Source organism: Solanum stenotomum, chromosome 12 (assembly GCF_019186545.1).
Source record: "Solanum stenotomum isolate F172 chromosome 12, ASM1918654v1, whole genome shotgun sequence".
NCBI lineage: Eukaryota > Viridiplantae > Streptophyta > Magnoliopsida > Solanales > Solanaceae > Solanum > Solanum stenotomum.
The window spans coordinates 40,713,892-40,735,560 of NC_064293.1; the positions used below are offsets into that span (position 1 = coordinate 40,713,892).

The 21,669-nt window shown below is 33.6% G+C and overlaps 1 protein-coding gene across 1 annotated transcript; it reads left to right on the forward strand.

The window, feature by feature from the left end:
- The first annotated feature begins 14,775 nt into the window (after nt 1–14,775).
- Nucleotides 14,776–21,619, forward strand: LOC125848167 (rab escort protein 1). The gene is made up of 9 exons (XM_049527986.1): nt 14,776–15,606; nt 16,457–16,579; nt 17,283–17,382; nt 18,273–18,311; nt 18,424–18,655; nt 18,748–18,823; nt 19,357–19,558; nt 20,929–21,015; nt 21,217–21,619. The coding sequence occupies exons 1-9, from the start codon at nt 14,891–14,893 to the stop codon at nt 21,301–21,303; spliced, it is 1,662 nt and encodes a 553-aa protein (XP_049383943.1). The 5' UTR covers nt 14,776–14,890; the 3' UTR covers nt 21,304–21,619.
- The last annotated feature ends 50 nt before the right edge of the window (nt 21,620–21,669 follow it).

Sequence of the window (21,669 nt, forward strand, 5' to 3'; positions counted from 1 at the left end):
ATGATTTTGTGTTTAGATTTTAATAAATAGAAATATTTTTTTAAAAAATAAGGGCATGAAAAAAGAAAATCGAAGAGAATATTTCTATGAAAGCAAATACAATGTTTAGATAGTTAAATAACTAAACTAGTAAAATTCCTCATATAATAAATAATTAAATACTACTCGAACAACATATTTAAATGCTGGTCTTGGATCATACTACATATTAAAATATTTATAAAAATTTCCTTCCTAAAAGTTCACTTCCTAAACATGGCAAAGAAATACACCTCGTCTTCTCCCTTCTTTTTTTTCTTCTTCTTGCCTAAAGCCCTAAACCTTTGAACGCATAATGTCTAACTGAAGTAAGAAAAAACAAACTATCTCCCTCCTCTGAAATAGAAGCCGCAGTTCAAGGAGAAGCCATAAATACTATTTCATTCTCTTCATTCTTAAGGAGAAACCCACATCTTTTAATTATGGTAAACATTTTCTGAGTTACTTTTAATTTCTTCAATTTTTATTCTTTCTTTTTAGTGTCTTAAATGGGTGTATTAATACAAATGTGTTTTGATATTATAGGATACCACACTAAGTGTGATGGAGATGCTGCAGTTGTACGATAGATCTAAGCCAGTGGTATGGGCTGTTAGAGTTAGATACGTGTCTAAAACAAGACATTTGGAAACATTTGGAACCATTTTCTCTGTGATTAGTGAAGGATTGTTACTCACTGCTGCTCATTTATTTCCATAATCTTTCTATGAAATTGATGTTAGGAGGTTAGATGGACCTAATTTTCAGTCAGCTACTCTAGTTATGAAAAGCCGAAATGGGATGTTTTGTTACTACAGGTCATAGATATGAATGATTGCCAATATGTTGGACTGAACAATAGTGATTCATTGTCGGTGGGTCAACCTTTATTGCATATAGGAAATTCTAAAAATTTTGTGGGTTCGTTTTTGACGGGTAAAGTTGCCTTTGAATGTAAAGGCAACATCAAAATACCTACGATCAATTTAACTTGCAAAGATTATACACCTACTGCCTTAAAGACTTGTAATGCCCCAGAAAATTTTGGTAATAAATGACGTACAGAGAATCACCACCCCAATCTTGACCTCCATCCTTCAATTTTTTTATTAGACAGATCGATCCCTTATTCCTTAAAATTTTTTTTTTTACACAAATTGATCCCCTTTATTTTTTCTTACAAAAACCGATCCCCTCTATTTTTTTCTTACCCAAATAGATCCCCAAATTTTTTCTTACCCAGACCGATCCCCCATAACATCCTACATGACATTTTGTTAATGCAGGTTAAAAGATATGATTGGTTGTGAATAGGTTGAACTTAACAATAGTGATTCACTGTTAGTGAGTCTAACTTTATTACATATAAGGAATCCTAAAAATTTTGTGGGATTGTTCTTGGTGGTGGAATTGCCTTTTGAATGTAAATGTAAGGTTGACATATCTACTATCAATATGACTTGTAGAAATTATAGACCTACTGCCTTAGAGACTACACTTGAATATAGAATTATGGGCAATATTTGGAATGTAGAAGTATTTGTTAATTCTTCAACTTTCCTTTATGAAAAGTATCTTCACTATTTTGTTTCTGTGTTATAAATGTATGACGTTATTTTTTAAGGTTGTTCATGTAATCCTATTTTCAATGTTAGAAGAAAAGTTATAGGAATGGTTGCAATGTTTGCATGTGGATATGAGATCGTCATCCACGTTGCAATATTGAGAAAAACATTAAGGTTGTTAAAAAAAAAACAACACCTAGGTGATGAAGATGAGAAAAGAAAAAGCTATACTTGATCCTCAAATTCAGGTTCAATATTGTCATTAATTATTTGTATAAGTAACTTATTTTGTTTACCACATTAATTTAATGTAGGCTGGAGTTTCCAAGAAATTCAAAATACATAAGCCGATTGAAAAGGAAAAGGTGAACTGTGTCTTTCAGGAATGTTCATTTTTTGGCATCTTTCTCGTTAGATTTCTCTTAATTACCATTTTTGTGTATTTTCAACTATGCAATTTATACAATGCAAGACCTTTTTGCCATACTACTTTCTTTGGTTGGGCTATATTGTTTTTACTCTTTGTTTTTGTAATATATGGTTACCGAATTCTATCATTGCCTATTTCCTCTCCGAGTTTTAGTTGTTGGATTGGTTATCAATCGAGACCATCTTAGCAACTGGTTATTGGCTTATATCATGACCAGACATACCTATGTGTTATACTATTAGTTACTTAGGTCTTTTAACTTATGTGCAATGTAGTATTTTTTTAATTGTTGTGAAATGACTATTAGGACTCCAACAAGGCGGAAAAGAGAACAGTGAATACTTCTCTGTCCCCAGCTCAATAAAGAATCTAAGTAACACGATGAAATACACTCTTAATAACAATAACAAGAAAGGTAATATACCTCCAAGAAAATCTGAATACTTTTTCCACCAAACTGAATTATAACATCATTGGGTTTTATCCCAGCATATTCAGCAGAAGAACCAGGTATGACCTATTAACAGTGTATGAAATTATCCAGAGCCATCAATACCATCAAAAAAACGATTTTCCACAAAAAAAACTGTAATAATATAGAGCATACCTCTTCAACAATAACACCTTTCAAGACATCAGGGAACTTTGAAATTATTGTTTCCAGAATTTGTAGGTCAGTTGCATAAAAAGTTAGTTACTTCCATCCTAAGCGAAGGTCGACGTGATTGCCTATGATACAAATAAAACCTAAAGATTAGTACCAGGTATTTGTAATTAGACTTTCTATAAGCCTATACGCTCTCCACTTTTCTTCGTTACATTTGAAACAGAGGTCCATTACGGATATGAGATTCAAGCACATTACTTACAATTGCAAAGAGAAAAATGGACATATCAAGCAAACTATAAAGGCAAAGATCCGGAGCGTACCTATATTTCTTATAATGCTCCCACCATATGGAAGCTATATTGATTGGCAAGAATGCAATAGAGCCTGGATCATAAAAGCAAAGACCAATGGCTTCTCCACAGCGGTTAATAAGCGGCCCCCTAATACCGCACTACAATAACAAGGAAAAAGCCCTTAATTAGCAATGTTAGAAAAACTAACAAACAACAGATATAGATTAAACATTCATATCATTTCTCATTGATTAAGAATATACCTCCTCGATTTCATAATAAGTGGTGCTATTAGCTTGTCACAGCCCCTAAGAAAGTTACTCACTCCTAGAGAGAAGTGTTTTTATTAGGAACCGCTGATTTCTTGGTACATCACATTCATGCATTTATGATTCATGTGACAGTATTGATACTCTTGAATTTGGAACAAAAGGGAGTATTCATTAGCAAAATAAACAAAGCAACTAACTACCAAAGTAAGAGATAAATGTGAGATTTTCTTTAAAAAATTGTGAAAGAAAGTTACTCTCATAATATTGCAAGTCGCCTTGAGAAACTCTTTACACTCTAAGTCATCGTCATAGTGATCAATGCTACAAGGATCAACCATAAAAATAATTGAGAGAGAAGTCCAATAACAAATGTGACAATCAAGTATGCAACAAAGTAAAAGTCTAATGAAAACATCGACCAGAATTCACCAGGAGCAGCCGTGATATCATATGGCTTCGCATAAAAACGTCCAAGTGCAATAACTATATCTCCAGGAATAAGATTAAATGAATTTCAATGTCGACAAAGTTGAAATGACTTATACTCCGGAGCTGGCTCGAATCAATCGTGATAGAATCGCTTAAATGAGCCAGGGATGCAATTGGAAGTGGTGTGTCTGATTGAATCTTTACGACAAAAACATTGTAGTGGAGGTCATTTGACTCGATTTGATCCTCAAATGATCTTCCATCAAATAGGTGCACGATAACCTAAATAAATAGATATCAAATAATCTAGCAAGAGTTTGGTAAGAAATGACATAAAGAAGATCGCCAATGATCAAGAGATTAACAAATACTAATTTGATTAAAGAAATTATTAGACAAATTTGATAACGGGATAAAAATAAATCACCAACCTTGATATTATTCACTATAGAATTTCCACTCGTGGAACACCTAAAGAGACTTGCAGAGGTTAATATTACGCTATAACTTTCCACACATTATATGATAGTCCCAGAACATTCAAATATCTCCTTTTCCCCTGACAATGAACATAAAAATAACAATAGGTAAAATGCTAACAAAAGTTAGAACTAAAAACTAATAGAAGTGGGAAAAAAATTAAATCTCAAAAGCAATAAAGAAACAAAAATATTGAAGGACAACAAATAAGAGAAAAGAAATAAAACTATCAAGAAAAATATGGATGAAAATAAAAAAGAATTGGAAAAAAAGAAAAATCACATAAACACCCATCATCAAAGAAGGCTCTCAAATATCAAACATGATCTTATACCAGACTGAAAGTTGGCAGAAAAATGTGCACCACGTACAAGAAAACGTATATTTATTCATTCAGGGTAAATAGGGTATTAAGTTTATATGGTAAACGGATATATTGTGATAAAAAAAAAAAAAAAAAAAGGTCTTGTAGGCCTAATACCTTAGGGTTGGCGGAGCTACGTGAACACAACGGACGACCCTTGAATATTTTCATAAAAAAATTATAGTGTATATAAAAAATAATATACTCTTATGCCAAATTTCAACATACCATACATAAATATGATTTAAAAGCAAAGAAAAATGTAAATCTATAACCTTATTCAACTCTTATATGGTAATTTCCTTTTCTTTCGAAGTTTTCTTTTCTTTAGTGGCATAAAATGAGTGTACTAATCTTAATTCTTTGATTTGAAAAAAGTGTCCAGTGCTAGTGTTGATACCACACTATGTTTGAGATGCTGATATTATACAATGGTTGTAAGTCAGTTGTATGAGTTGTTAGAATTAAACACATGGCTAAAGGGAACATTTGGAACTGCTTTATGTGTGAGTAGTGATAAATTGTTAATAACTACGATTCATATATCTTATAAAGACTTCCTATTAAATTGTTGTCAGAAGGTTAGATCTAACTATTTTTCAATCGATTAACGTAGTTTATGAAAAGTTGGCTCAGATCAATCGTTGATAGAATCACTTAGATGAGCCATAGATGCGATTGGAAGTGGTTTGTTTGATTGAATCCTTATGACAATTTATAGTGAAAGTCATATGACTCGATTTGACTATCAAATGGTCTTTCATCAAATAGGTGCACAATAACCTAAATAAATAGTTATAATCAACAAATAATCTGACAAAATTTTGGTAAAAAATGACGTACAGAGAATCACCACCCTGATCTTGACTCCTATCCTTCAAGTTTTTTATTACACAGATCGATCCCCTACTCCTTTAAATTTTTTCTTACACAAATTGATCCCCTCTATTTTTTCTTACAAAAACCGATCCCCTCTATTTTTTTCTTACCCAAATAGATCTCCAAATTTTTCTTACCCAAACCGATCCCCCACTACATCCTACGTGACATTTTGTTAATGCAGGTTAAAAGATATGAATGGTTGTGAATAGGTTGAACTTAACAATGGTGATTCACTGTTAGATGTGTATTGGATGGCTTGTGCAACCTACCAACCAATTTTTTTTCTAATTATAAGTATAAATATAATTATAATTTAATTGTACTATTGATAATTGTATAGAGAAAATTTAATTTCACCCATATATGATTTTGTGTTTAGATTTTAATAAATATAAAAGTAAAAATAAGGGCATGAAAAAAGAAAATCGAAGAGGATATTTCTATGAAATCAAATAAAATGTTTAGATAGTTAAATAACTAAACTAGTAAAATTCCTCATATAATAAATGATTAAATACTACTCGAACAACATATTTAAATGCTGGTCTTGGATCATACTAAATATTAAAATATTTATAAAAAATTCCTTTCTAAAAGTTCACTTCCTAAACATGTCAAAGAAAAACACCTTGTCTTCTCCCTTCTTCTTCTTCTTGCCGAAAGCCCTAAATCTTTGAACGCATAATGTCGAACTGAAGTAAGAAAAAACAAACTATCTCCCTCCTTTGATATAGCAGCCGCAGTTCAAGGAGAAGCCATTAACACTATTTCATTCTCTTCATTCTTAAGGAGAAACCCACATCTTTTAATTATGGTAAACATTTTCTGAGTTACTTTTAATTTCTTCAAATTTTTTTCTTACACAAATCGATCCCCTCTATTTTTTCTTACAAAAACCGATCCCCTCTATTTTTTTCTTACCCAAATAGATCCCCAAATTTTTTCTTACCCAGACCGATCCCCCACTATATCCTACGCGACATTTTGTTAATGCAGGTTAAAATATATGAATGGTTGTGAATATGTTGAACTTAACAATGGTAATTCACAGTTAGTGAGTCTAACTTTATTACATATAGGAAATTCTAAAAATTTTGTGGGATTGTTCTTGGTGGTGGAATTACCTTTGAATGTAAATGTAAGGTTGAAATATCTACTATCAATATGACTTGCAGAAATTATAGACCAGTGCCTTAGAGACTACACCTGAATATAGAATTATGGCAATATTTGGAATGTAGACGTATTTGTTAATTCTTCATCTTCCCTTTATGAAAAGTATCTTCACTATTCTGTTTCTGTGTTATAAATGTATGACGTTATTTTTTAAGATTGTTCAGGTAATCCTATTTTCAATGTTAGAAGAAAAGTTATAGGAATGGTTGCAATGTTTGCATGTGGATATGAGATCGTCATCCACGTTGCAATATTGAGAGAAACATTAAGGTTGTTAAAAAAAAACAACACCTAGGTGATGAAGATGGGAAAAGAAAAAACTATACTTGATCCTAAAATTCAGGTTCAATATTGTCATTAATTAAAACACATAAGCCGATTGAAAAGGAAAAGGTGAACCGTGTCTTTCAGGAATGTTCATTTTTTGGCATCTTTCTCATTAGATTTCTCTTACTTACCACTTTTGTGTATTTTCAATGATGCAATTTACACAATGCAAGCCCTTTTTGCCATACTACTTTCTTTGGTTGGGCTATATTGTTTTTACTCTTTGTTTTTGTAATATGTGGTTACCGAATTCTATCTTTGCCTATTTCCTCTCCGAGTTTTAGTTGTTGGATTGGTTATCAATCGAGATCATCTTAGCAACTGGTTATTGGTTTATATTATGACCAGGCATACCTATGTGTTATACTATTAGTTACTTAGGTCTTTTAACTTATGTGCAATGTAGTTTTTTTTTAATTGTTGTGAAATGACTATTTGTTGGTAGACTTGCATGGAATGAAGTTTGAAGAGTTGCTTGTAGATATAACAATTACTAACAAGATTTTCTGGAAGATGATTGGTTACTTATTTCAATAATTGAATTACACTTTTGATTTTACTTGTATTGGCTACTTGTTGAACTATTGATCCTAAAAGACAATAAGATATTTGCTACAATTCCACTTTTGACAAATTGATTGTTGCGCCAAAGCTCAAATGTGTTTGACTTAATGATCTTTTATTAATACTAAGAATAAGATAAATTACTTGCATACTTTGTGGAGTGTTTTAATTATTTGTTAGCTTCTTATATCATAGAAGTGTGATTTCGATGAAAGATTGAATTCCTTCCTTTCATATTTCTCATGGTTATGTGATTTCTTACCTTCCACACCATAAAGGAGCTTTGACAAAGCTCCGATGAATAGTGAACGAGAGAAAAAAATCGAATATCTTTGTAGTTTAAAGGTTTAAGAACGATTTTTCCACATTTTTTTAAACCTCGATAGATTTCCAGCTTCTCTTTCGCGTAAGGAAAGAGTAACATATAGGTGTTGGGGTCGGTTCTTGTACGTATACGTATTGTATGTAAAATGTATGTACTATGTATTGTGAATGAGAAAATTGGGTTGGGCTGAAATTGGTGTTGTGTTGTTCTTTAAGAGGTATTTGGGATGAAAAAGATGGCTGAAAATTGGGTGTGTGGTTAGAATTAAATTTAAAATTTGGCCATTTAAATTTCAGTTATAGCCATTTGGAGTTTAAAATGTAGTCAAAGTAAGTTAATTGATCGGCTAAAAATTAAATAAGACAAATTAATATTTATTTATTAATTAACAAATTTAATCTGAAGAAAATAAAAATAATTAACTTAATTTTAAGCCAATCAACCAAAAAAATAATCTATTAATTATATTAAACTAATTAACAAAATATTAGTCAAAAATGAAATTTTTTGAGATGATTTTTGAATATTTATAAAAAATATAAATCATATTAATATATTACTGTAACACCCCAGAAATTTTTTGAGCTAAGACTTGAACCATCCTTTGTTGTGAGTAGGATTTTACCGAGGAATTAAAATTTCTAAGTGTTAAGTTCACTAGATGTAGCACCTTTAGTTTGAAAAAGAACTAAGTTGGAAATAGCAAAATCTGAAATTTTGCAAGTTATGCTTAAGTATGAGTTTTGGATTGACTTTAAACGACCATAACTCCTAGATCAGGATGAGTTAAGTGTGCTACCAGATACCGTAGGAAAGACCTTTGAATTATCTTTCCAACGCCGTTGAATTTGCTAAGTTTCGAGGTCGGATGAGTGAGCTATGGCCTTTTGAAGTTAGGCTGTCCAGTTAAGGAAAGTCAAAACCGGAAATAGTAAGGGGTATTTTGGTCTTTTCCTTACCAATCAGATTTAATTCGTTTTTAGTAATGTTTTAAGGGTCTAATCCTATTAGGTTCAGTTTTGTAATCCTAGTTTACGCCTAGGGTTTTAGTTGAGAGAAAAGAAGAAGAGAAAAAAAGAGAAAAGAGGAGAGGATCAAGCGTTCGTCGAGATTCTTGCGTCTTGTTGCGGATTTTCGCCATGGGTTTAATCCCTAAGAGGTATGTAAGCTTCCATAGTGTTGGGTTTGTTCACCCACATGCCAAACATGTTATTTTTTGCGCAAATTTCATTCTTGAAGTTGAAAGATTTGAATTCTTGATAGGTGTTCTTGAAGTTCATTCTAAATCTTGTTGTGTTGGGTTTTGGACGATTTCTTGAGGTCAAAGTGAGTGTTTTAAGGGATGTATTGAGTAGATTAGAGTGTACTTATGTTAAGTAATCAATTCTAAGTGATTGGGGAAGAAACCATTCGATTCTAGGAGAAATAGGATGAGAAAACGAGAAAAGAAACTTGCTGAATTTTCGGGGTTGGGGGCCTGGCGTGATGCGCCTGCTAGAGCTCCCCAAACCCACTTCTGAAGTTTAGGGGCTGGTGCCCCGCGCCACCCATAGCGCCACGGTCGCTTGCCCCCTTCAGTTTGTCGTCGGTTGCCCTGTTTGAGTTCGTTTAAAGTGCACCTTCACTCCTTTTTGATAATAACTACTCTAAGCTACTTCTAAACACCTAAAATCATTCCTAACATGATCATAACCTTGAATTCATAAATCAAATTCAAGGTATAGTTGAGAGTCAAGTTTGAGAGTTCTTTCAAACCTTTTGATAAAGCCCCTTAGAGTTTTTGAAGAGTCTTCTACAATTACTAGTAACTTGTTTCAAGACTCGAGCAAGTGAGTATGATGATGATGAGAATGTATTCATGAATCTACTTTGTCATCATCATGAGATCCTTCATATCATGAACCAAAACTCTTGAATTCATAATTCATAATTCACATTCAAGAGAGAGTTAAGAGTAAAGTTCAAGTAAGTCTTTGAGTTCAATTGTGAATCCTTTGAGATTAACTATAGATTTGAACTAAGTTTTGAGAAAGTAAGTAAGAAAATGAGAAGAGTCATATACATGAGTCCATGTTGTTATGTAGACCATCGAGTCGAGTTGTTTCATGCCCATAATTTCGCATGAACTTCGTAAGTTGAGCATCTTTCAGAGAAGTGGTATCTTCAAGTTTTAAGCCTTTAAATGTTGAGTTCCTAAGCCCTTTTGAGAAGTATCTTTGAGTTCTTGAGTTAAGAAGTTCATGCTTATAATTCCGCATCAACCCTTTGAGTTGAACATTCTTTAAATGAGTAGTATCATTGAAGTTCTTAAGTTCTAACTATTGAGTTCTATCTATGGTTATTAAAAACCTTGCAGTGAGTCATTTATGTCCCTAATTCGGCATGAACCATAATTTAAGGAGTCTTTTGCAAATGTTTGAACTTTGTTGTAAGACTTAAGCTTTGAAGTTAAGTAAAGAGTAAGAGTAAAGTCTTTTATAAACGTTTTAACTTTGTTTTAAGACTTAAGTTTTGAGTTAAGCAAAGAGTAAAGAGTAAATAGCAAAGAGTTGAGTTCATTTCTCAAAAGTTATTAGGGAACTAAGTATTCCCAAAGAAGTTTATAAATGTTTTCACATTTGAGCAAGAAAGGAACTATGATTTCCAAAAGAGCCTTTGGGCTAGTTTTCAGAAAAGGGAACATCGATCATAAGAGAGCTTTTAAGCTAAGTTTTTGAGTAATTATCTCAAACTAAAGAAAGAGGTGTTTAAAACACATATGAGCTAAAGTATATTTTGGGAGTAGTATTGAGCACCGAATTGGGGACGTAAGTTCATATTAACTCAAATCTCCATAAGAACCATGTGGCCAACATGGGATTTAACGGGTCATACTTTTTAGATGATCACGTAAGTTAAGCTAGTGGATCCACTAAGTTAAGTAAGGTCCTATACCGATGGCAAGGTATAGGATGGTCCTTGGCAGCGCGAGGTAAAGTGTCGTATCATCACTATAGCTCTTAAGTGATGGTTGTCGGTTAGAGAAACTCCCACTAAAGTTATTGTATTTTTATATACACAGTAATTTGTATTTTTACATACATTTCTGAGTTATGTTGTATCTTTGCGTACACACAAAGTTGACATCATGTTTTTAAACAATTTGTTTCTTTATATTGCACTTGTTTTAAACTGCTTTCTATTGAAATGAGTTCAATCATGTTGAGTTGAGTACCCAGAGTCAAATATCATATCTTTGAGTTGAGTATCTTATCCTTGAGTACTTCTGAGTTGAGTAAGTTGAGTAGTTTTGAATATCCTTGAGTACTCCTTAAGTTATGTAAGTTTGAGAAGAGCTAAATATGTTTCCTATTTTATCAAGTTTCAAGCTTATGTTTATGCTTTAGAATTCATCTTACATGCTCGTACATTCCACGTACTGAGCCATTTGGCCTCCATCTTCTCATAATGTAGACACAAGTATTCAGGATCATTAACAGGAGCTTCGTTGATACATTCGAGAATTCGAGTTAGCTATGGTGAGCCTCCTTGTTTCCGGAGGATTTCATTTACTTTTCAGTTTAGTCAGGACGTCGTGGGTCTTGTCCCGACTTCCATCTTTATCAGTTAGAGGCTTCATAGATAGTCAGTATAGATGAGAAATATGTATTATTTATTTATTTTATTAAATATTTCAAAGACTTAAGTTGCCTATTTTATGGCGAGTTGAATATTATTTTTATATTCAGAGTATTTCATTTGAGTTAAAGTTTTGTATTTCAGTTTCATGAATTTTGTTCAAATTTTAAGCTTTTGCATGCTTGTAGTCAGCCAAGATGAAGGTTCGCTTGGGATCAACAATGGTCTTCGAGTACCGGCCACGTCCAGGGTGTAGGCTCGAGTCGTGACAATTACAAATATAGAAATATATACATTATTTGAAAATGACAAAATTACTTTTAACGGAATGATAATATTTTGAATTTTTTAAAAGCTAATTATTTCAAATTATTTTTTTATTTTTTTATTTTAATGCAAGGTGAAAACCAATTCAGATTGGGAATGCCCTAACTGCAAGGAGAAGGTGAAAGAAATGAGAGATGTCCCACAACATCGCAACATATGTGAGAAGAAAAGGTAAACAATACAAGTCGTTTTTTGATAAAATTAAGTAGTACAAGTTACATTTAAACACTAAACCCTCATCTAAGAAGTGAGAAACGATCAAGAAAAGGCAAGGGAGAAAGATTACGACTATTACAAAAAGCAATGAAACAATATGGTTCCAAGTATGAAGACTTTCCAGACATATCAAATTAATTGAAATTATAAATGCTCAATAATTAATTTATATCGTGAAAAATCATAATCGAGTGTTAACAACCACATCAATAAATCATACTACACAAAAGAGCATAAATTGAAGTCAAATACCAAATATCAGGATAGAAGAAAACACAACAGGTTAAAACACATGAGGAATAATAGAAACAAATAGTTTAACAACATTGAGAAGGAATAGTCAAACGTAAAGAAAACACTAACAACGAAGAAAGAAACCAGTAGAATATCAAAACATGATCCTACAAAATTATCCCTATCGCCCTATATATGTTGCACTTCATCCTACCTTCCAGGTTTCCCAATTGAAACCATGTCTGTTTATTGATATTGTTAATCCTCATTGTCTAGAGCCAGAAGAGATAGTGGGTAGGCACATGATTAAACAAAGGCAATAAGTTTGTGCCTAGAGCATGTCCACCCTTAGGATACTGGGTTCACTTTCAAAGCAAAACATAAATTTGTATGTGGAAAATTATTAAAATTACAACAAATAATATATATGAACTCATAACTTTAAGAACATAATGGATTCAATGCTAAGAACTAGGGGTGTACATGACCGGGTTGGTTCGAGTTTTTCAATTATCAAACCAAACAATTTGTGACGGATTTTTAAATCTATAAACCAAACCAAATCATTTGTGACGGATTTTTAAATCTATAAACCAAACCAAACCAATAAAACTCAGGGTTTCAACCTCGGGTTTTTTCGGGTTTTTCGGATTTTCGGGTTTTTTCCGGTAAAGTATTCATATAAACATATAATTTAGGGATAAAGGTCTGAAAAATACTCCAACTTTGGTCGAATTTGCTGTTGCGATACTAAACTTTCACGAGGACAAATATTTCTTTAGTCCTACCAAAATATAACTATCTAAGGTGTCTCTTAAGAAAATAACACAAAATATGATATGAGTAATGACACTAAAATATCCAACAAAATAATAATAATAATGAAATCGCGTAAAACAAATATTGCAAATTAACAAGTCATAATGAAAATGATCATAATTTAAAAGTACTAAATCATGCTAAAATAAGTTTAATAAGTATCAGTTACATGACTAAATATTAAAGGACATTGAAATTAGATTATGTATTTGAATTGTCTAAACCAATGTAAAACCAAAGAACAAATATTCAATATTATTGTCATTCTTAGTGTTGAATTGATTTTCTTTTTGCATTAGTATTAATTTGATTTTGATTTAAGCTTTATTATAATTATCAATATCTGTGGACTATAATCTTTATTGAACCGTTTAAAATTCTAAGTTTCAAACTTGAAATAATATATTAAAAGATAAAAACTATGAAAAAGTATAAGAAATATTTAAAAATTATATCAAAGTAAATATTTTTATGTATAAAATAAAATTTTAAAATTATATATATAATGTCGGGTTGGTTTGGTCTCGGGTTGGTTTTTTTTAGTTAAAACCAAACCAACCCAAATATAGTCGGGGTTTTTTTTCCTATACCAAACCAAGTCAAACCAACCACTAGTTGGGTTTTTTTTCTCGATTTGACTTGATTTGCGGTTTGATTTGATTTTCGGTTCGATTTTGTACACCCCTACTAAGAACCTTAAAAATTGAACATGTAGAATTTAAATCATAGATTTGCCTCTAATTATACCTCATATTTCGATCATGTGGAAGCAAATGCTTATGGAACTTATACTTGAGAGGGTTATGCAGCTAGAAAGGGAATTTGGATTTGAATAGAAGAGGAAAATAATTTTGTAGCTAAAGGAGGACGTACGTTGAGCTTCAAGAGTGGTACTAAGCCATTAGGTATTAGGAGTTGGTTAAATTAATTGAAGTTGGTTTAGTTACACTTTTTCCCTTTAGGGGTTATTTGGTATGATGCATTATTATTCGCATTATCTTTGTGTGTTACTAATATCTAGTTTGATATACATACTCAATCGATGTATAACTAATACTTGGTATTATATGATATATAACTAATACATGATAAATCATGGTATTAGCAATTCAAGAATTTTTGATACATGCTAATGTATGGTTAAAAACCAATTGCCACTTAAAGTCTTTTTACATTTTTGAATATTTTTGTAAATAAATATTTTATTTTTTTAGAAATTATGCAATGCATGATTTTTTTGATAAACCAAACCAACTAATGTATAAAAATAATCTCAACATAATTAGTATTAGCATTACGAATAAACCCTATTAGTCACTATCTACCAAACAACCTATTATCGTTTTTAGCTCTTTGTTTTGATTATAACAGATTAGCCCAGTTTACTCTCCCAACCAAAATCTTTCATAGTTAAGCATTATCCTCCTGACTGAGGCTTTTGCCATATACTCCCATTTAAGCTTCGTAATAGCTTTTCTGTGATTTACGCCCCCCCTCCCAACCCAATGTGTTTCCCCTGTAATTAATATCACATAATACACGCCCTTTTAATACATGTTCTTTATTTGAACTCATCTAATATATAAATTTTTAAATTTTACGTACGTACAACAAGTAAATATTTAAAGTAATTGAACAAGTAGACATATGTGCCTAACTTGACATCATATGTGATAACACACATTCTTACGTATCTACTTGATTAACTTTATACAAATTTAAATCTCTCTTTTTATACACGTTCATACTAGGAGATTATAGGGTATATTTATGTATTATATATTTGATTTTATTCATTTGAGTTGAGTTCATTTTTCATTTTTTTCTTGAATACCCCAAAGCTGGAGAAAATGAGAAACAAGTCCACCCATATTATGATATGGAAGTAGTTTAGTCTAAAAATTTTGCTGGATTTCCTGCTCGGTCGACGAAATCGTGCTGATGGATGAAACTACGTCGTATCCTCCTATTGAACCATCCAACTTCGACCTTATAGTGGTCGGCACCGGTCTGCCGGAGGCCATACTCGCCGCCGCTGCCTCCGCCGCCGGAAAATCAGTCCTTCACCTTGATCCTAACCCCTCATACGGTAGCCACTATGCCTCGCTTCCACTTCAGGAATTCACTACATACATTGAATCTCATTCATCTCAATCCTCCGCCAATCTCCCAATTCCGCAATCCGACATGGATTCGGGATTTACTCGGGTCCCTCTCACTACCCGACCGCTCTACTCCTCCGTTGAAATCACCTCTTACTCTCTGGAACCCTTGGAGCAATCTCGAAAGTTCAACGTTGATTTGAGTGGGCCTAGGGTTTTGCTGTGTGCAGATGCTATGATTGATCTAATTTTGAAGTCTGAGGTGAATCAGTACATGGAGTTCAAGAGCATAGATGGGAGTTTTATCAGTGACGGAGAGGGCAATTTGGAGAGTGTACCTGACTCGCGCAGCGCAATATTCAAGGATCGGAAACTAAGCTTTACGGAGAAGAATCAGCTGATGAGATTCTTCAAGCTGGTACAAGGGCATCTTGAGGCTGCAGCAGCTGCTGATGGTGGGGAGAGTAGCGAAAGTAAGAGCATCTCAGAGCAGGATTTAGAGAGTCCGTTTGTGGAGTTTTTAAGCAAAATGGGGCTCTCTGCAAAGCTAAAATCGTACAGATCGAATCGCCTTTCTCTCTCTGTTAGTCACAGTTTCCTGTTTTCTGCTATTCCTTTTTGCTTTCGGTGTCGTTTGCTTATGTTGTATGCTTGTTCCATTCTATAGTCAGTAGGAAGATGTAGCATTAGTTGATTGTGTGATTCCTGTATGATTGTGATGTCTCAGCCTAGTAAAGTAGGAAACCTTATAAAAAATTTATTAGGAACTAGGAAGCTTTTCATTAGATTGAATGAAAGCATGCCAAAAGTAGAGCATTTACTTCTGTAATATATTATACTATACTATAAACAATTTGAACTGGGAGGATAATTGTTTGTTCTGTTCCTAGACCAAAGTAATTTAGTGTTTTTTATATGTTACTTCTGATTTCCATGACATCAATGTAGTGAATGTATGATTCCTGCTATTGCAATGTAGTTCTGACACATTACTGCATCTTCTTTTTGATTGTTGAAAAATTGGTAGGACGTCTTTCCCATGGTCTAGACATGGATCTTATAATTGTGGTGTAAGTGATAAAAATAAAATAAAATTGTGGTGTAAGTGATAAGCTTATTAGAATTCTCTGACATACAAAACCATAGATTAGATTGTTTTATTAATGAAACTTGTATTTCCTTAATGTTGTAAGGTCTACGAATCATGCTTTCAACTAATGCGAATGGTTTATGAATTTTAGCTGTTTATGGTTGTGTATCCAGAATTGGGATGGTTTTTGAATATTAACTGTTTACAGTTGTGTGTCCAGAATTTGGTATGTCACTTGGAGTTTTTTTTTTACCATACGTTAGGTAGAGCTAATTCATCTGACTTATTAGTGAACTTATTTTTTATGTTTTCTAGGATTGTTCTATATGCAATAGCTATGGCAGAGTATGATCAAGAGAATGGAGATGTCTGCAAAAGTGTTCTTAAGACAAAAGATGGTATTGATCGACTGGCCCTTTATCACTCTTCCGTTGGCAGGTTACTCTCACCCTTCCTTTGTACTTAAAACATTCATGTAGAAATCATGAAAATACCTCTTCCATCTTTTCTTCAATACATAAAACATTAGTGTAGTAATCCTGAATGTACCTTGTCCATCTGTACATAAATGGTTGTGTACTAATCATGAAAGTACCTCTTCCATTTACTTGCTGTTTAGCTTCCGCTTTGTCCACAACTGAGATTCATGCTCCTAATTATGGAAATCCTGAAATTATATTATTAGGCTAATATATTTTTATTGTCCTTTTGCATCTCTGGTATATCAAAAAATAAGTTCAATAGGATGCATGCTTAGGTTATGCTTGCATGTGTGGATGAAACAGGTCTAACTTTGGAATGCCTATCATTTGTGTTTTCATGTCTGTCAATTCTTCCCTGATCATTTATGCTAAGTCAAAACCTTGATCTTGTTGTGGTAAGATGGTTTACTGAGAGATCAAAAGTCAACCTGGAGAGCTCTGTGTAAAGTTGGGTTTGCCTTTTTGACAAGGCAAATCCTCGAAACTAGTTAATCATTTTTTGGAACTATCAGAAAAAGATAATGAGATTCGATCTTGAGAGTAATTAATCATAATAATTGGTCCACTTAGATGGAAAGTTATCTTTATATGCCTTGACATCTTATGATCTGAAGTTTCCTTCTCATGAATATAGTTTTCCCCATTTTCCCAAACTTTAGGTTTCCTAATGCACCCGGTGCTATGATTTACCCCATCTATGGTCAAGGGGAACTTCCGCAGGCCTTTTGTCGTCGTGCTGCAGTCAAAGGATGCATTTATGTACGTCTTTTAACATCTTTTTGCTTGGATAACTCCACCGTATTATCACTTAGTTTGCATTTTGGTTCCAGTGAGTTTCTTTTCCTTTTTCCCCTCGTGTTGTTAATTCGTGGTAGAGAATATAAGATATTCCATATATGCGTTATGTTTGTGGTCCTTTTTCATTTTGGTTGTATAATTTCTCACAACCCTGCCATCATCCTCAAAATAGAGAAGAGTTTGTGTTTTGTGAAAATCTATCATAAGGAAGTACGAGAGGTGCATAACATAGCTCTGAAGGGCGCTACTAAAAGTCTTAAATTTGCAGTTGGATGATGTATCAGGTCTCCCAGCATGTAACTTAGGGAGCTTAGCTCTAGCCACAAAGTCTATTGAAAGTTTTATAGCTAGTTGCTGGCCTTGTTTTATTATTCCTCAGAATGCTAGCTATACGTTTGTGATGATTTGCCCTACTGTTTTACAGCTAGAAATGTTGATGAGCTTACTTGTAGTATTGAAAAAAACTCTTTTCAAACAAACTTGAGTATTCTTTACTTTTGACGACTGCTAAATGAGTTTTACTTTATTTTTTTTTTTGACAACTGAATGGGCTCAGCTTTTTACGTGTCAATTAGAAGATATCACCTTGATTCGGTTTCTCTTCTGTTAGTCTTTTTTCTTTAATAAAAAAGATCTCTTTGTCTTGATTCCGTCATTCATTGTTTAGTTGTATCCGGAAATTTGCAAAAAGTAGTTCTTATTCTGCTAAACATATGAATCATCGTTTATGGTGTCCATTCTTCAATACTCATTAATTGATGTTTAATTTTCTGGAATTCTTTGAATTGCTGTTATCATTAATGTATCTTCCCAGAGGCTAATTGTCTATCTTTACTTCAACTTGTTTCCAGGTTCTTCGGATGCCTGTTAATTCTCTCCTTATGGACAAGGTTCAAAGTGATGCTCTTCTTGTTCATATAAACCTTTAACTACCCTCTCATTTGGTGCAACTGGACTTTTGTAGAGTTCATGAGTTGACATGTCGCTTTGATTATTTCACAGGCTAGTGGGAGTTACAAGGGTGTTTGCTTGGCTTCTGAACAAGAATTGTTCAGCCATAAGCTGATATTAGCTCCATCTTTTGTGGTTCAATTACCACTCCCTCATTCCTCCCCTGATGCTCATGATTTTGGTTCGCGAAATGTAACTGAGAAGCTGGCGAGGAGTATATGCATCTCAAAGCACTCTTTGAAACTGGATGTAGCCAATTGTCTGGCATTTTTTCCTCCTAGATGTAAGATAGAGTCCTAACCCACTTTTTGTTTTTAAGTAATAAATATTTGAATTTCTTACCTTATTAATTCCCCTCTCCCCCCAACCCCCCAGCTCTCTTCCCTGAGCAGGTCACAGCAATCCATGTGCTTCAGTTGAGTAGCAATGTAGCTGTTTGCCCCTCTGGAATGTGAGTTCACCCGCTTAATGTCTATTTTACTCACCACTTTTCTAAAGCTGTATGGTCTTCTAACTCACCCCTATAAACATATCACAATTCAGAATTCATTTTCTTTTTTAGGATGTGCTCTTTAGTCCGCCTTTCACTTTTTAGAATGTTATGCTCACGTTAATTACCTTTGCCTTCCACTTTTAGAATGTTACTGCTCAAGTTAATTACCTTTATTCAAAAGTTAAAATATTACATTGAAAAACACCAAGTTTGTTATGCTTAAGTTAATAAGTTCTGTATATGACTCAATCTTCATCCTCAGACATCTATCAAGTTTGTTCAGCTACCTATATAACAAATATTCCCTGTTATGCTTTTGAAACCGTGTTGGCAACTCTAAGAATGTGGTTTCAGTAGTTTGATTGTGAATATATCTAAATATAGTAGTAATTGATACTATTAAGTTGAATGGAATGGAGTTACGCGTTTTTGGTTAATTCCTTGAGTGTCTTCTTACCCTATCTCAATCGGTCTGTTGTTTTTTCTCTCAGGTTTTTGACTTATCTTTCAGCTATATGTGAGGATGATGTTCAGGGTAAGAAGCTATTACATGCATCCATCAATGTGCTGTTTCATGTTCCTGTTTCTGGAAGTTCTGGGAATAATAATAATTTTGCGGAGGACCAAAGTGAAACAGGGGATGCAAAGCCTGCTTTACTTTGGAGTGTCTTGTATACTCAGGAACTTGCGAAGGTATCTGCTATAACCTTTTAATACCCTGTTTTGTTTTTGGTTTGCTCTACGCTGTTGCTCTTCCATTTTGATTCTCTAAGGATATTCCCCAGTTCTTGTTTCATTTTGCTAAGGTTTTCATCTTGCTTTTTTTTTCTTTGCAAAAGCGGTGAAACAACTGTCATAAGCATTTCATTTTGGGCTGTTGCAGTCCGTCAATTTTGTTTCTTCAGGGTTTTGAAGTATCTTTGTTCAGAATCTTCTGCACATTTTGATATAGGCTGTCAACTTATCATATAAACTGTCTAACATGTATGTTAGTACTTAGCATAGTTCATTGGTCAGTTGACACAGAAATTAATCATTCTTGAAGCTTATCAATCCCGTCTTTTGTGTAAAGCTGGAAGTCAGAGTGGAGTAGTTTGATTACTTTATCAGCCAATTTGCTCATAATTTTATCCCAGAAAAAGGCTTTGGTATTTATATCCAGGGATTAGATCTCATGGTAAGTGTGAGAATTACCCTTCTGATCCTCACTTATAAATTGGCTTAGGGGTAGCGTTGGCTTCATTTCTATTCCTCCTTCCTTGCTCTCCATCTTCCTCCAACACAGAGCCTTTCTAGTCACATCTTGCTACCTCCGGTGACTCCTCTTTCCTGCAGATTGCTTTACCCTGCAGCCGGGCTGATCCCCCCACCCCTAAAAAACAAACAAACCCTGAGAGAGAAAAGAGCCATGTTAAAAGCTGACATATACCTTTTCCTGCCTCCAATCTCCTCTTGTTTCCTCCATTCAGCTGATCCCCGTTTCTTTCCTTCTGTTTGTCTTGTATTTATTTTTCCTTGCATTTTCTATTTTTTTTTCGCTTCATTATTCTTCTCCTGTTCCTCAAATATCATGTTGCTTTTCTTTCTATGTCCTGAAATATATAATTTTCACTAACTATGCACAATCTTGTTTTCTACTTTTAGACCAATTTGTGATTCTTCTTTTGTATATTATATACTTCATGGTTGAAAATTATGGATAATTAGTGTTAGATTGATGGACTGAGATGAATTTGTGATGGAAAATAAAAAATTGTAGAATTGTTAATAAATTTAGTTTCTTATAGATCATAAAATGCCCTTGTTCTGCATGAGGACTACTCTTAGACTGGTAATTTAATCCAAGAGTGTATAACGCAAGATTGAGTTACCGTTAAGGTACAGCATGATTAAGCCAACTGTACCAAGCGGCAAACACAGCATATCAGGTTGTGATGACCTGACAATCCCCAAATAATTAATTATTTATCCAGGAACTAATAATCTCAGTTAGTGTGACATGCCACCAAATGGTCCCTGAGTTTGTGATAGTTGTCCTGATTTTTCCAATTTTTGTCCATCAGTTTCAGGATGTACTAGATAACATCATCCGTACCCCCATGCCAGATGGGAGTCCATATTACCATGATCTTCTGGGTGCTACTGAAAAGGTAAACATGCATTTCTTAAATGGACCTCTTTTATGTTGGTCCCTATCTTCTTTTCCCCCTGTTCCCGCCCTCTTTCTTCTTCTTCTTCTTCCGTCTTTGCCATGGCCCGTTTACATGCATTTCACAAGGGCTTATAGTGATGTAGGAGAAGGGTAGATACTCGGACAGTATCCTGATTTGATGTTCTTGTATTTTGTGCAGATATTTCAAGAACTGTATTCTGGTGAAGAATTCTTTCCCAAATCAACCTCACCCGAGGAGGGTGCTGCCCAAGAGCTCGAGGACTAGACACCAATGATGCTGCTGGATATTTTTTCATTTTAGCTGATGGATGGTGGCAGAATATTACAGCTTGCATTGACAATGACAACAGCATACCCGGTGAGGGTAGGATGTGCCTCATTGACAATGGCGACGATAATATAGTTGTCGGTCCCTACATACCAATATTAGTGATTTATTCGAAATACTTTGTTGTTGTAAAGGTAATATCGATAGTGTTCGAGTTTCTTTGGCTTACAATTAACAGGATTGAATGTAGAGGTTTGGCATGAGACTTGGACTGCTAAAGGTGTTATCTACTTTTGCAATTATTAATTTTTTGATTTGAAATTGAGACTTCCCAATACTTCACCTTTTTTTTATTTTTTTTTA